The sequence below is a fragment of the Protopterus annectens genome, chromosome 10.part0 (assembly GCF_019279795.1).
Source record: "Protopterus annectens isolate FY-2018-M chromosome 10.part0, PAN1.0, whole genome shotgun sequence".
Classification (NCBI taxonomy): Eukaryota; Metazoa; Chordata; order Ceratodontiformes; family Protopteridae; genus Protopterus; species Protopterus annectens.
In genome coordinates, this window is record NC_056744.1 from 1,214,034,526 (window position 1) to 1,214,049,068 (window position 14,543).

The following is a 14,543-nucleotide window of genomic DNA, read 5'->3' on the forward strand; positions in this document are numbered from 1 at the left end:
CCCTGGAAATGCCCCCCTCCACCCTATCAGGGAAGCGTCCGTGGTCACTAGGTCTTTTTCTGGCTTCATCCACCAAATTAAGTCTTGTTTGCATTGATTTGTTATGCGGATCTGAAAGGACATAGGAAGAATCAAAAGGGACCACTGTGTTGCAAAAAGCCACTGTAAGAGTCTCGTGTGTACTCTTGCTAGGGGAACTATAGTAATTGATGTTGCCATTGATCCTAGTAGTTAAAGGACTGCCCGAGCTGAAACCTTGTCCTGAGAGAGCATCACCCAGAGTTGAGACCTTAGTCTTTGTAACCTTTGAAGTGGAAGGGAGACTAGGCAAGACCTGAGTATTGAAATTTGCCCCTATGAATTCCAGATTTTGAGTGGGAGTCAGGTTGGATTTTTCTTCTTTTATTGAGATCCGTAAGGATTTTGCTAGCTTTAGGGTGTAATTTAAGGCTGTAACCAGTAGACGCTTGGTAGGGGTGGTAAGGAGCCAATCGTCTAAATACAGAAACATCTGGAATACTTGCAGTTCAAGTGAGCTGTCACCGCTGCCATACATTTGGTGAACACTCTGGGGGCCATAGAGAGAGCAAAGGGCAGCGCTTAGAATTGGTAATGACTGGCTCTTAGCCAGAAATGGAGGAATCCATTTTTATGTGGTAATACGTATCCTGAAGCTCTATCGAGCACATCCAATCGTCTTTCTCCAGAAATGGAAAGATAGACTGAACCGTGACTGGAATTTTGTCTGTCTGACAAATTTGTTTAGGATGCTGAGGTCCAAAATTGGCCTCCAGTTTCCTGTCTTTTTTGGCACTAAAAAGAACCTTGAGTAAAATCCGGATTCTATCTGGTCTGGTGGAACTGTTTGGATGATTCTTTTTAGAAGCAGCTTTTGTATTTCCTGAGCTGCTGCTTCCTGTTGACTGAGTGGGACATCGGGAATTTGCTATCGTGGCCTCGGATAAAGATTAAAAGGGATGTAATAACCTCTGGTAATTATCATCTGCACCCAAGAATCTGTCGTTATGGATTGCCAGGCAAGGTGGTGCAGAGAAAACCATCCCCCAAATGCTTTCAGAGGTAAGCAATCAGGCTGCTCTTCAGGAGTGCTGATAGGCTGTCCAGAGAAAGAATCTCTGGATCCCTGATTATGCAGACCCCGCTGCCTCTGGAGGGGCATCTTCCTGATGAGTTTCCCCCTCTGCCCTGGGGAAGAATACTCACCACATGTGTCGCGGAAAGGACACTGGGATTTCTAGTACCACATCTTTCCACTCCTCTGATTTCTAGAGTAGGATCGCTGGGGAGTGGAAAAATGCATGCCCACGGCAGACAGGGTCTTGCTGTCCTTTTCACACCTGGCTAATGTGTCTTTTACCTTTGTGCTAAAAAGAGAGGAAGCTTTTATGGGAGTGTTGAGTAAGGAAGACTTAAAAGAGTCTACAAAATCACATAGGAGCATCCAGGTGTGATGCCTCATGACAATACCTGCACCCGCTGCTCTAGTCACCCCTTCAGTAGTATGAGAAATCAACCGTATGGATGAATTAAATATTGACTCCAGGGTGGCAAACTGTGAGGCAACTTTGTCACGCACCTCATCAGAAACTGCTCCTGCTAGGGTTCCCGAGAGTTCCGTTATCAGGTCTCTCTGGAGACGGGTAAAATGTGCCAAGTAATTCAAGGACCAAATGGCAAAGGTTGATGAAGCATATGCCTGCTTCCCTAACCTGTCCATCACCCAAGGCTCCCTGTTTGGGGGATGGACAGTAGGACTCTCCTTGACGAGTTATTTCCTAGTGGCCGCCACCACCACCATAGCGTCTACTGGTAAGCCCTTGTACCAATGGAGGTGATCCTCTAGAGGGGAGAGAATTTTGTTTGGTCTGCAGGGGATAGGTTCAGCGGTGTCAGGATTCCTCCAAGTCCACTGCATGATGAGCTGAACTACATCAACTGCAGTTGGGGTCACCCAGGAAGTAGAGGGTTGAGCATGGAAAGCCTACAAGAATACAGACTCCTCAGAGGAAAGGTTGGTGGGCTTCCAGTCTCCCCACTGCTTTAAAATTTCTAGTATGTCTCCAAAGGAGACATCCTCAGGAGTGACCATGGGGACCCTTCCACCTCATCGTAATCTGTATCTTCGGTAAGGGATTATTCAGGGGAATCCACGTGCTTCATCTTGCATGATCTCTTATGGGGTACCTCCTCAACGGGGAAATCCGAAGAGGACTCCAAAAAGTGGGTGCCCTGCGGAAGGGTATCTTGAAGTTCCCATGCTCAATGTCCCAGAGTAGTAGACTGTGTCAGCTGCGGTTCAGAGGACATGTATATGTGGCATTATGGTGCCGAAGGAACCAACTGCGAGCCTGCTGAAGCAAGTGCCCTCTCCATCACCTGGAAATCAGGCCTGCCCAAAGAGGGATGGGAGCTCAGAACCGAGAAAGACAACCTTAGGACTGGGTTCACACTCCGCTCCGACAGGCCCATCCCCAGGGAAGGAGCCACGAGAGGACTCGGTGCCGCCAAGACAACCAGACCCATAGTAGTAGGTCACGGTCCCAACAGACTGGTCACGATCCCGAGGATGGGTTGGCTCCGATTGAGTCAAGAACCATAGGGCAGGCTCTGGCGCCATGGTAAGATCTACCAATGGAATCAAAGAAGCTGGAACTGGGATAGGCATCGGCATCGAGGGCTCCGATACCTCCAAGGAGGTCAAAGGAGGAATATATGTCGGAGTCTGTTGAGAAAATTGATCAGCTCTTGGTGGGAGGGAAGATTTAGAAGGAGTTGGAATTCCACTGGCCACCAGGAGCTGATTCACAAGTCTCACTATGTCGAGTTCCGAAAGGCTCCTGGAGGAGTGGGCTGACATCCCAGATGGTGAATCAGGGTGTTCCAGAAAATGACTCAATTGTTGTCTAAAAAATAGATCTACCATCGGGAAGTATCGGGTCCGAGGTAATATTTCACCCTTTGGCACCGTAGTCAAAGGACCAGTAGGTTGTGTAAGTGGGGGGGGGGGGGGGGGTAGTGACCTGAATTGAGGAGACTATTTTTGGTACCGAGAGGGGCATCCGTACTGTAGTGGAGGTTGGTACCATAGGAGCTGAGGTCTTGGATGGTTCCGTAATCAAGGATGGCACTGTAGAAGTGGTTTCAGATCCCGGTGCCAAGGACAGCACAGTAGAAGGGGTTTGAGGCCTGGTGCTGAGATTGCAGAAGTCAATTTAGGATGTTTAGCCTTTAGTTCTGAGGGTGACTAAACAGATTTTGAGTCACTGGTATGTGGAGAGGAAGGTACAGATTGGTTTCTCTTTTTAAGTTCCTTTTTAGGAGGGGATGAGCCCTCTACCTCAGATAAAGCCTCTGAGAAAGGAGTTTTTAGAAGATCGTTTAGGATTAACTTATTCTTTCTCTCGGTTGAAGTACGGGTGCTAAAGCCCTTACATAAGTCAAATGGGGGTTGAACTTTCAAATGCTGTACCTCGAGACAATAAACACAGGACAAATGTCCATCAGAATTCGGCATTTTCCTGCCACGCTGATCACATTGCTTAAAGCCTATTGTCACCTTCTTATCAGCCATTATCAACAAATCAAGTAACAAAACAACAATGAAGGAAAGGTCCTGTCAAAATAACAGTATACAAAGCAGGCACACCCACACACAGACACACAGTCAAGAAAAGGAAGGACTGTTTTTTTTTTTTTTTTTCTGTTACCAACAATGGTAATGAAGAAATACCCAACGAGTAAGGGGAGGGAAAGAGAGAGAGGTGGGAGGGAGAAATACCAGCAATGGTATGAAAGATTACCACAGAGGTAAATGAGGCCTGTACCAGCAATGGTAGGAAGAAATACCAAAACTTGGTAAAGAAACAGAAAGAATGACTCAAACAGATAGCAAGGGTAAGCAAACTCTAAACGACTACTATTAAGGTAGACTCAAAAAACAGTGAAAAATTATTTATGTTGAAGTATAAATTCTAAACCACTTAGCTTGAGAGCTGGCCTGATGCATCCTGATACTCTACTCGGCAAACGAGATCTGAGGTGATAGAGAGACAGACACTATAGGTAAGCTTAGCTCGAGAGTTTTTAGCTGGCACGAGCTTGTTGTAACAGCCGACTCGGTTCTGAGGACAGAACTGATATCCATCAGTAATGAATGAATGAAGATTAACAACATCAGATATATATACATTAGTCTGTATATATTATTTTTTTCTTTGTAACTGTGATTATTATATATAATTTTTCATGTTACTGTGTTTTTCTAAGTTTTGCTGTATGTTACCTTACATTGTACCTGGGCTGAGACTGCAATTGGTCCGTATGGGTCAATGCTCTAGCTGAGTAAACAAATAAATTAAATATAATAAATCATTGTTTTGTTTGTTTGTGTCTTTTGGCTTTTCCCGGTTAGGGGTCGCCACGGCGGAACTCTGGTCCGCTAATGATTGGCAGTTGATTTTTACGTACCGGCTTGCCAGGCCTGAAGCACAACCTTCAACGAAGGTACGCCCATTCACGCATGTCTCCACGCAGAAGACGCTCTAGCTGAGAATCGAACCAGACAGCGTCTTACTGTGAGGCGACAACGCTACCGCAGCACCACCACCACGGGTATAATTTTTTTTTTTTTTTTTATTTAACATTTGTTGACCGGGAATGTCCGACTAGGTTCAACAGAGCCTGTTTTCAGCGGAGGCCCGGGGAGAAACGCTCCTTTTTGATCTGTCATAATGGCAAAATATCTGAATGAATCAGCTCATTTAACCAATCAATAAATACCAATTCAGATATTTATGTAAACCTCAAGTACCCAGTGCCTTAATAAACCTATCAAGCTTAGTTTTATTACTGAAGTACACTGAAACATGGGGGGGGTCTTCTTTGTACATTTTGCTTAAAATTGCTTAAAATGTCTCTGCCACTATGAACGACTTTAATGCAACTAATGATAAGGATGCTGAGAGTCTGACTTTAGGAAACTATATTTCTATATTTTACAATTAAAAAAAAAAAATATATATATATATATATATATATGTATACAAAAAACTTTTTATTATGTTTTTTACTTCTGAAAAGTTATATTTTGCACACTGTGTCCTATACTATGGGTTCTTCAAAGCTCTTGATGTCTTGATGCATGTTTTGTTTTGGTTAAAAATGTGCCAGAACATTTTTCTGTTAGACAGCTGTAGCAACAAATGGAAGTTTCCATGAGGCAAGGGCTGGTGAAGAGAAGATGAGGTCAGCATTAACACTAGAGTACTAAAATATCTCCTAGTTTGGGATGCACTTACTTACAACATCCAAATCATAAAAGAGTGAAAACAATAAAAGAGGAGTACATTTTCTAATACAGGCATTGAGACATTTCATTGAACACAGCACCACACTCTTTTTGTGGTATATTCATGCTACAGAAATCCTGGATGGAAGGAAAGAGCAATAATTGTGTTATGCTGGTAGTAAGTTTTAGTTTCTTGTTGCACTAAGATTTTTGATTAGGTTGCTATACAGGTCTGTTAAATTTTTGGTACAGAAAAGTATGCAAAATGATTTATAACATTACAGATATTTGTTCTTCCCCTATTAATGTTGACCGTTAAAATGCATAGCTTACAATGGCATGCATAGCTTGTGTTTTCTAGCAGAATTTAACTTATACTACTCAGAGTTATGTCTCATAAATTATTTGCTGAACTCATGTCATCTTTTCTTACCACAGTAACTAAAATAGCAGAGTTACTCATTGTCAGTTATATCAACAGAAGATATATATATATATATATATATATATATATATATATATATATATATATATATATATACACATATACAGATATTAATACAAAGGATAACAAGCATATGAGTGTGTGCAACTTATGCAAAACTTGAAATAATAAATGGAATAACTGATTTGTGGCAAGTTCTTTTTTCAGAGTGAAGATGGATGGTATGTGACATTTTTACTACTCACTCATCATAGTATTCCAGACCTAGCACTCCTTTATTCTTAACAATATAGAATTCTTCAGGGACAACGCTTGTTGGCAGGTTCAGTTCCTAGAGAAAATGAACATGAAAATATAAAAGCATATAAAAGTGCTGCTCTGTATATATGATATATTTTGTAAATACTACTCTTATTTTAATAAATTAGTCATTTACATGGCTGCATAACTAGAGATGTAAAGAAGCAATACAATACAATGCATAGTATCAAGTCACCTTACTTTATTTGCATAATGGCATTCATCCCTATTTTTATGTATACCAACTGCCATTCTTATCACTGTATGATATTTTTTATATGCAATTTTAGCTGAAAGATTATGCAACCATTTACCCTCACATAAAGTATTTTTGAGTACAGATTTTGAATCTCCCATCACTTAATTTAGTGAATTATCCCCTAGCTGTTGTTCTAAACCTGGACATCAGTTTTTGGCAGACATTGTAAAATGCTAGTATTAAGGATTTTAAAGCGACCATTACAATTCCATATAATCAAGAAATCTGACTTGCTGAAAAGATCTTCACAGTGAAGAAACATAACATTTCTTATAGGAAGAAGCACCAACGTGTTAGTTGACTCTACAAAAATATGCCAATAATCCCCACATAAACAAATGACTAATTCCACTGCATTATTTCATTTTAAAACATGCTTACCCAAACTATTTTTCATACTACTCAGCCACATCTCCAGACATAGACTGGCATTCTTATGCTCGTGGTGGCCTTTTATCTGTATTTGTGACAAACTACCAGTCACAAAAGGAATATTAAAACAAAGTATGTATAAAAAATAACAAAAAGCATTGTACAACAGGGTGGGGGAGGTAATGCATCCCCTACTCTGCCAAGCTCTTCGTGGTCCTGCAGAGTGGTGCTAGCAGCAGAGAGGCTAAAAGAGCGACTGCTTACCTGATAAAAGTGTTTTTTTCCTGCTACTACCTGGGCGACTGTCCGATCTAGCTAAATAGCAAGTATTTCTGCTTCTTTAACTGTTTTAAACTGTTTAAAGTTGTTTTTGCACCTGCACTTTTAAAGTTTGTCCTTTTTGTTGCATTTACCTGTTGAGGCTTCACACTCAAGTGCGCTAGCCTGTGTTACATATTTATTGCATTCTCCTGCTGTTTATTTGCAAAAAAAGAAAAAACAAAAAAATTATCCTTGTTTCCCGCCTTTCCTGACCTAGAGTAGCCCAAATACAGGCTTTGCTGTATTCTGGACTTTTGGAAAGTTCCTGTGTTGCCCATTTCCTTTCTTGGATAAAAGGAGGCTTCTTTGTTCACCAGTGGGAGTGGGGAGCATACAGCAGCCTATCTATCCCTGGAGGAGTGTTCCCAGCACAAGAATCTGGTAGTCTATTGGCCGATTTGGGCCAATTTCTAGCTCTTTCAAGTCTCCCTATATAAAACCCGCTTTGGCGCGGTTTTTGCGCTTGTTACTAGTCAGCCAAGCTCCTCGTGGTCCTGCAGAGTGGTCCTAGCAGCAGAGAGGTTAAAAGAGTGATTGCTTACCTGATAAAAGTGTTTTTTTCCTGCTACTACCTGGGCGACTGTCCGATCCAGCTAAATAGCAAGTACTTCTGCTTCTTTAACTGTTTTAAACTGTTTAAAGTTGTTTTTGCACCTGCACTTTTAAAGTTTGTCCTGTTTGTTGCATTTACCTGTTGAGGCTACACACTCAAGTGTGCTAGCCTGTGTTACATATTTATTGCATTTTCCTGCTGTTTATTTGCAAAAAAAGAAAAAACAAAAAAATTATCCTTGTTTCCCGCCTTTCCTGACCTAGAGTAGTCCAAATACAGACTTTGCTGTATTCTGGACTTTTGGAAAGTTCCTGTGTTGCCCATTTCCTTTCTTGGATAAAAGGAGGCTTCTTTGTTCACCAGTGGCAGTGGGGAGCTTGGAGCAGCCTATCTATCCCTGGAGGAGTGCTCCCAGCACAATAATCTGGTAGTCTATTGGCCGTTTTGGGCTAATTTCTAGCTCTTTCAAGTCCCCCTGTATAAAACCCGCTTTAGCGCGGCTTTGCGCCATTTTGTGCATAGTGCAGCATCGGGCAGCGCCGCTTAATTGGGTTTAAACCATTCTCGGCTCCACAAAGTCTGCCGTTCACTTTTTCCCTTAGAACTGCTCTACTTCTCATAATAAACACCCTATTCCTACTCTAAAGCCTGGCACTTGCTCACTAAAGCAATTATATAAGTCAACACTAAAAAATTAAAAGCAGTACACCCTCACAATCTCCCCTTGAGTACCTTACTCCCCACTGGCCCTTTTTTTTTCAATTTCAAAGGAGTTCCCGGTACTATCTAGCATGTCCAAAGGTCAGTTGGCAGTATCCTCTCCAGTCCAGCTGATGAATCTGGGAATCTTGAGGCAATGTTACAACTGCCTCATGTACACAGACAACCCTCTCCTCCTCCCAACAAGTTCCAACATATGTGAGAGATGCAACCATATAGCCAAACTGGAGGCTCAGCTCTTTCAACTCAGTACTGGCGTAACCAGTCAGGAAGAGAAGGTATCCACACTCACTACAATTCCAGTCTCACATAGACCTACCACGACAGCAAACCAAACACATAAACACACAATGACATACTCGGAGGCTCTAAATAAAAATCTGCCTAAGCAGCAGAGACCTCCAAAGCAGACACCCAAGCAACCGCTACCCCAAAACAAAACACGTGCAACACATAGTTCACAAAGCCAGTGTGCCGAACAGTCACAACCCTTAAGGCTAAACAACACACCTGATACACTTGTAATAGGTGATTCTATCGTCAGGCACACTGACGTCCCGCTCACCAGGCTGAACAAGAAGAAGGTCACGGTGAGCTGCCTGTCAGGCGCTAGGATCCGCCACATAACACAAGCACTCAGGTCACTCCAAGGCAAGTACAAATATGACTCAGTCATTGTCCATGCTGGTGTGAATGACCTGAGACGTACCTCCCTGGACTACATGAAAAGAGACATAAAGGAGCTCTCTGAGTATGTAGCCCAAGCCGGTATGACCCTGACCTTGAGTAGCATCTTACCCTCACCAAGAATGATGCCACAATACGAAGACAAGATGATCAATTTCAACAATTGGCTTAAGCATTGGTGTCATTCAAAGGGGATCCAGTGCCTGTCAGCCTGGGATGACATGCTCGACAAGCCACGCTGCTTCCCTAGGGACGGCTTGCACCTGTCACCGCTGGGCTTTTGGATATTGGCAAAGGCTCTTGCCACCCCCATAGTGCCTTTTTTAGGCAAGGCTCAAAAGACAAACCCACCTCCATAGGTATCACAAGGGATAAGAAACTAAGAGTAATGCTACTCAACGCCAGAAGTCCAAACCTCAAGATGCACGCACTCAAAACTCTCCTTAGCATGAAGAACATCGATATCTGTGCAGTAACAGAAACCTGGTCCAAGGCTCCCGAGAGCACCCCATCAATACTGAGTTATACCTCATACCATGCTTTTCGGCCCCAAAACTTGGACAGAACCACAAAAGGAGGGGGAGTATCAATATTCGTCAGGGATACCCACACCTCCAGGTTGGTGGCACAGCACGAAGCATCAGAGACTATCCATGTGCAACTAACAGTGGGTAAAACTGCCTTCCAGTTTATAGCCTGCTACAGACCACCCTCCCAAACCCAGGAACCTCACTCGGCCTTCCTGAGAACACTGGAAAATATGAAGGTCTCTCCAAACACTATTATATTGGGCGACTTCAACTACCCAAACATAGACTGGGAGCATTACTCTAGCTCCAACACCCTAGCCCAAAGGTTCCTAGAATTTATAAACTCAAATGCTATGGAACAACTTGTGACCACTCCCACAAGAGGGGAAAACATACTGGACCTGATCATCACCAACACGGGGACTCTATGTTCCAGACCAGAAATGTATCCCTCACTGGTAAGATCAGACCATAAATTAATCTCACTGGATATCCACATCCCGACCCCACCCCCTGCCCAGAAAACCACAGTGAAAAACTTCTCTAAAGCAAACTTCACACTACTCAAAACCAAGGTGGAATCCTTCAAAGCCCCAGGCCTGTGGAAAATACGGCCCAGACCGCAGAATCCTTTATAAACGCATTCTATGAACACCTTCAGGAATGCATGGATCATGCAATCCCAAATAAAACTAAGACCCAATCCCCCAAAAGCAGGCATCCTGTCTGGTGGACCCCAGCCATAAACAAACTATACAATAGAAGAAGGAAGTTACTACACGATAGAGCAAAATCCCAAAAAGGGAAGGCATCTCTGATCAGTATTAGCAAAAAACTACGGGCACTCATAAAATCATCTAAGGCCAGCTTCGAGAGAAAAACTGCACAGGACACTAAAGATAATCACAAAGCTTGCTTTAGTTATGTTAGGAACTTGGGTGGGAATTCCCAGATATGCTCAGAATTAGTCCAAAATGACTAAAAATACACTGAACCCACAGGTATTGCCAACATCCTGGCCAACAGGTACAGCGCAAACTCCCCCCCCCCACCAAAAGAGCAAATATCTATTCCAGCAGAGTGCTGCCCCCCTGACATCTCAGATGCTCAGGTAAAAACCGCCCTCTCCAAAGCAAAAAACACAGCATCAATGGGACCAGACGGTGTCCCGGGCTGCGTCCTACATGGACTCCAAGATGAGCTGAACCCAAACATAAAGCTACTGTTCAATCTCAGCCTTACTACAGGATATGTACCCAAAGAGTGGCGTACAGCAACAGTGGTCCCTCTCCACAAAGGTGGTGCCTCAACGGATCCTGGAAACTATCGTCCCATAAGCCTGACTAGCTTGGTCTGCAAAGCTATGGAAAGGATCATCATGGAACTCATAAATAAAGATATTGGGGACCTACAGACACTGGATCCTACCCAGTTCAGCTTTGTTAAGGGCAGATTCTGCCTCTTAAACCTGGTCGATTTCTTTGAAACAGTCACCAAGGCCATTGACGAGGGGAAGGTGGTCCACACAGCCTACCTAGACCTCGCAAAAGCCTTCGATACAATACCCCACTCGGGCATCATAGATAAGCTATCCAGCTTAAATATAAACCCATATGTCACTAGATGGGTTGCAAACTGGCTCAAGGACAGAACCCACATGGTTAGAATTGCTGGAGCCATGTCAGACTCCAAACCAGTTACAAGTGGCGTCCCACAAGGCTCAGTTCTGGGACCTCTCTTGTTTGGTATATATTTCTCGGAGGTACAGGCCAACATGGAAGGACTGTGGCTGACCAAATTCGCAGATGACTGCAAACTGGTTGCCATAATCAACTCTCCATCTGACACAAGCATCCTCCAAAAGGGTCTCATAGAAACAGACAACTGGTGCCAGAGCCAAGCTAAACGCCAAAAAGTGTATAGTCATCCCCTTTGGCAAAAATAAAGTGCCCACAAATTACCACATAGGTAGTAATCCATTAAGTACGGAAGAAGTAATTAGGGACCTGGGGACCCAAGTTGATAGCAATCTCTGATTTGACAACCACATGGCCAAAGTGGTTAGAAAAACATTCTATATAGCCCACCTAATCATGAAGGGATTCACATCTAGATCAGGGGAGGTCATTGTGCCTCTTTACTCATCCCTCATCAGGCCCATAATTGAGTACAATGCCTCTTTTGGGATGTACCTTACCAGACACCTGCAGCAACTAGAAAGACCCCAAAAGTACCTCACCAAGAGGATCAAAGGGCTCAAACAGATGCCATATGCTGCCCAGTTAAAGAAACTCCAGCTCTACTCGGTTGCATACCACCTGCTTAGAGGCGATCTGTGCCTGACGTATAAAGCCATGTCCAACCCGGCATTAATAGACATGCTGCACCTCAGAAAATCCAAATTCCATCGAGCTACGCGCTCGAGGGACTTGAACCTCAGCACAGAAATAAATAGGACATGCTGGAGGGACAGATTCATAACCCAGAGGCTCCCTTCACTCTGGAATAATATCCCAGTCCAAGTTAGGCAGAGTCCCTCACTGACTCTCTTCAAGAGGAATCTTGATGAGTGGATGAGAGATCATAGGTTTACCCCGGGTATCACTTCTGTGTCACTGTTAGACAGAGGCACAGTAAACTAAACCTCGAAAAAGGGCATAGTAAAATTCATTTAAATGGGTGGCGAAAGCCAAATGCACTCTGATTAGGCTTACAAATGCCCTATTGCAGATAGCCTAGTATGAACCTATGAACCTATGCTCTGTCCTAGAAGCAACTACAACAGCCAACTTTTGGAAGTCTCTCCTTTCTTTACATAAAGATTTTTCCTCTTGCCACATTTTTTATCAGAACTAAATGCACATTACAAGACTCTAGGAAAACACAACTGCTCTCTCTCCCTCTCTCTCTAATCATATAACTTAACCTGTCCCTACCCTACTTCCTTCGCTGTACCTTGCTCTGTTACTGCTTTTCAATGAGATTCTTTCGGCATGCAAACTCTGATATCCTCTCTGTATATAATCCATGTATGCATTGTGATTTGTCTGTCACTCAGCTTATACAGTCATATATCTATTGTCTTCATACCCTCAAGCCAACTCTGATGTTCACTTTGCATATAATGCATGTATATACTGCATTTTATTATCTATTCTGAATATAATGTCATGTATCTATTGTTATTATCTCTGGGCTGAGACTGAAATAGGTCCAGTGGGCTCAGTATTCTACCCAGGATAACAAATTCAAAATAAAAATAAATAAACCAGCAACGGGGCTATCTAATAGTTGTAACATCCAGGCATGGAAATTTAGTTAATATCTGAAAATACTAACAACCAGGCATGGGTATTTGATTAATATCTCAAAATACATGGTTCCTATACAGTGGACCCACGCTGTGGTATCACAACATGGAAGAATGAATAGTAAGTAAACATAGTCAGATTTCACAAAGATAAGGCAGTTTATGAATTCAGTAAATGGTGGGAAAAGCAAACTGCAGTTAATTACTCCATACAACAAATATATAACCGCTTGAGGCGGCAATTAAACTAAATTAATAGTAAAATTCAGTGGTGGACAAAGGATAGAAAAGAAGAGAACACTGTCTTGTGTACTGAGGACAACATCAAGCAGTTACTCTACTTTGCGGTGTTGAATTTTAGAATGTGAGTCATCAGAGGACTGGCCCGGTTTAAAAATTAGAAAGACGGGTGATCGACTGGACAGCAATGCTCAAGGAAGGGCTGGAAAACAGTTAGATGAAGGGTAGGAGAACTGTATTTTCTTGGCCGCTTAAGAATTATAGTGATGTGGTAGATCAAATAAAAATATCACCCAGCAGCAAAATAAATTAGCTTTCCAGCCTTTGGATGAGAAGTTAAACTAAAGCCCCATCTGCCTGAGTTGGTGGCAACTCAAATGGATGTAAAAGATCCCACAGGACTTACTGAAAAGAGTAGGGGAAGTTCCTAGGCTCCCTGGCCAACTTTCCCCTAGTGATTATGAATACTACTGTGTATACCTGAGAAGAGGTCACTGAACTAGTGGGACTAACCTGGTCAAAAAAAGTATAAATAAAGGAAAACAAAATAAGCATGTTAGAGCTGGAGTAGACCATTCTTGTCAATGAATTTGAAGCATAGTAAAAGATGCCATAGGTATAGTTAGAAGATGTTGAAGGATGTTTTGCCAAATACATTTTCATGACACTGTATTCTGGTTTCAGGATTTAGGAAATCAACATTAGGGCAAACAGTACAGATATGAAACGAGCATTTCATTAGCAGACATGCAAGTGGATGAAGCACAATGGGGGAATAGTGAAGATAGTTCTAATAACCAGCATCAAAGATAGTGCCACTATTAAACAAAAACGATGCAAAGAAGAACAGCATTAAAGGCAAGAAATGAAACTCTCACAAATGAAAGCCAAATGACTACAGTCAAAGAATTAAAAACAAAGGTAACTGTAACCCTAAATACTCAATGTACTAAGGTTGTGGTAAGCTCCACAAAACGCAACTATATATAATAAATTAAAACACCACAATAATCACCTAACTAATACAAATACTGCACTCTCTTAAACATACACAACAAAGAATTATATATTAAGTGAGGGAGATTTAGCCACCTGTGCCCCCCAGTGTAGGGGATACTCTCAACCCCACCCCAGCTTATTCATAGTGATTCAATGGTCATGCAACAGAATCGACACTGAAAAGACGCTCCACATATAACATTGCACAGGGCATCTTTTTGTACTGCCTATCCTTTATACACAATGGATCATATCTCAACAAAATAATTGCAATAAACAGAAAGCCAATAATATTAGATCAAAGAAATTAAATGCTCTTAAAGAAAATCAGGAGTGATGGTAAGTCTCTAATTCAGGAGAAGAATCCAGTATATCTATCCATTTCTAATCTGACAACTATTTAAGGTTAACTTCAATGCAGTTCATTCACACAGCAGCTTTTTGGGGTACTGTCTGCCATACGTAATGCAAATATTGTTAAAATGCTACATTTTAAGTA

General features: G+C 42.3%; 1 protein-coding gene across 1 annotated transcript in view; it reads right to left on the reverse strand.

Moving 5' to 3' along the window:
* Window positions 1–14,543, reverse strand: part of AXDND1 (axonemal dynein light chain domain containing 1) — a 2,684,234-nt gene that overhangs the window by 1,943,350 nt on the left and 726,341 nt on the right. The window contains exon 6 of the mRNA XM_044085955.1: window positions 5,999–6,084. Coding sequence (XP_043941890.1) covers window positions 5,999–6,084 — 86 coding nt within the window. The remainder of the gene's footprint in view (window positions 1–5,998; window positions 6,085–14,543) is intronic.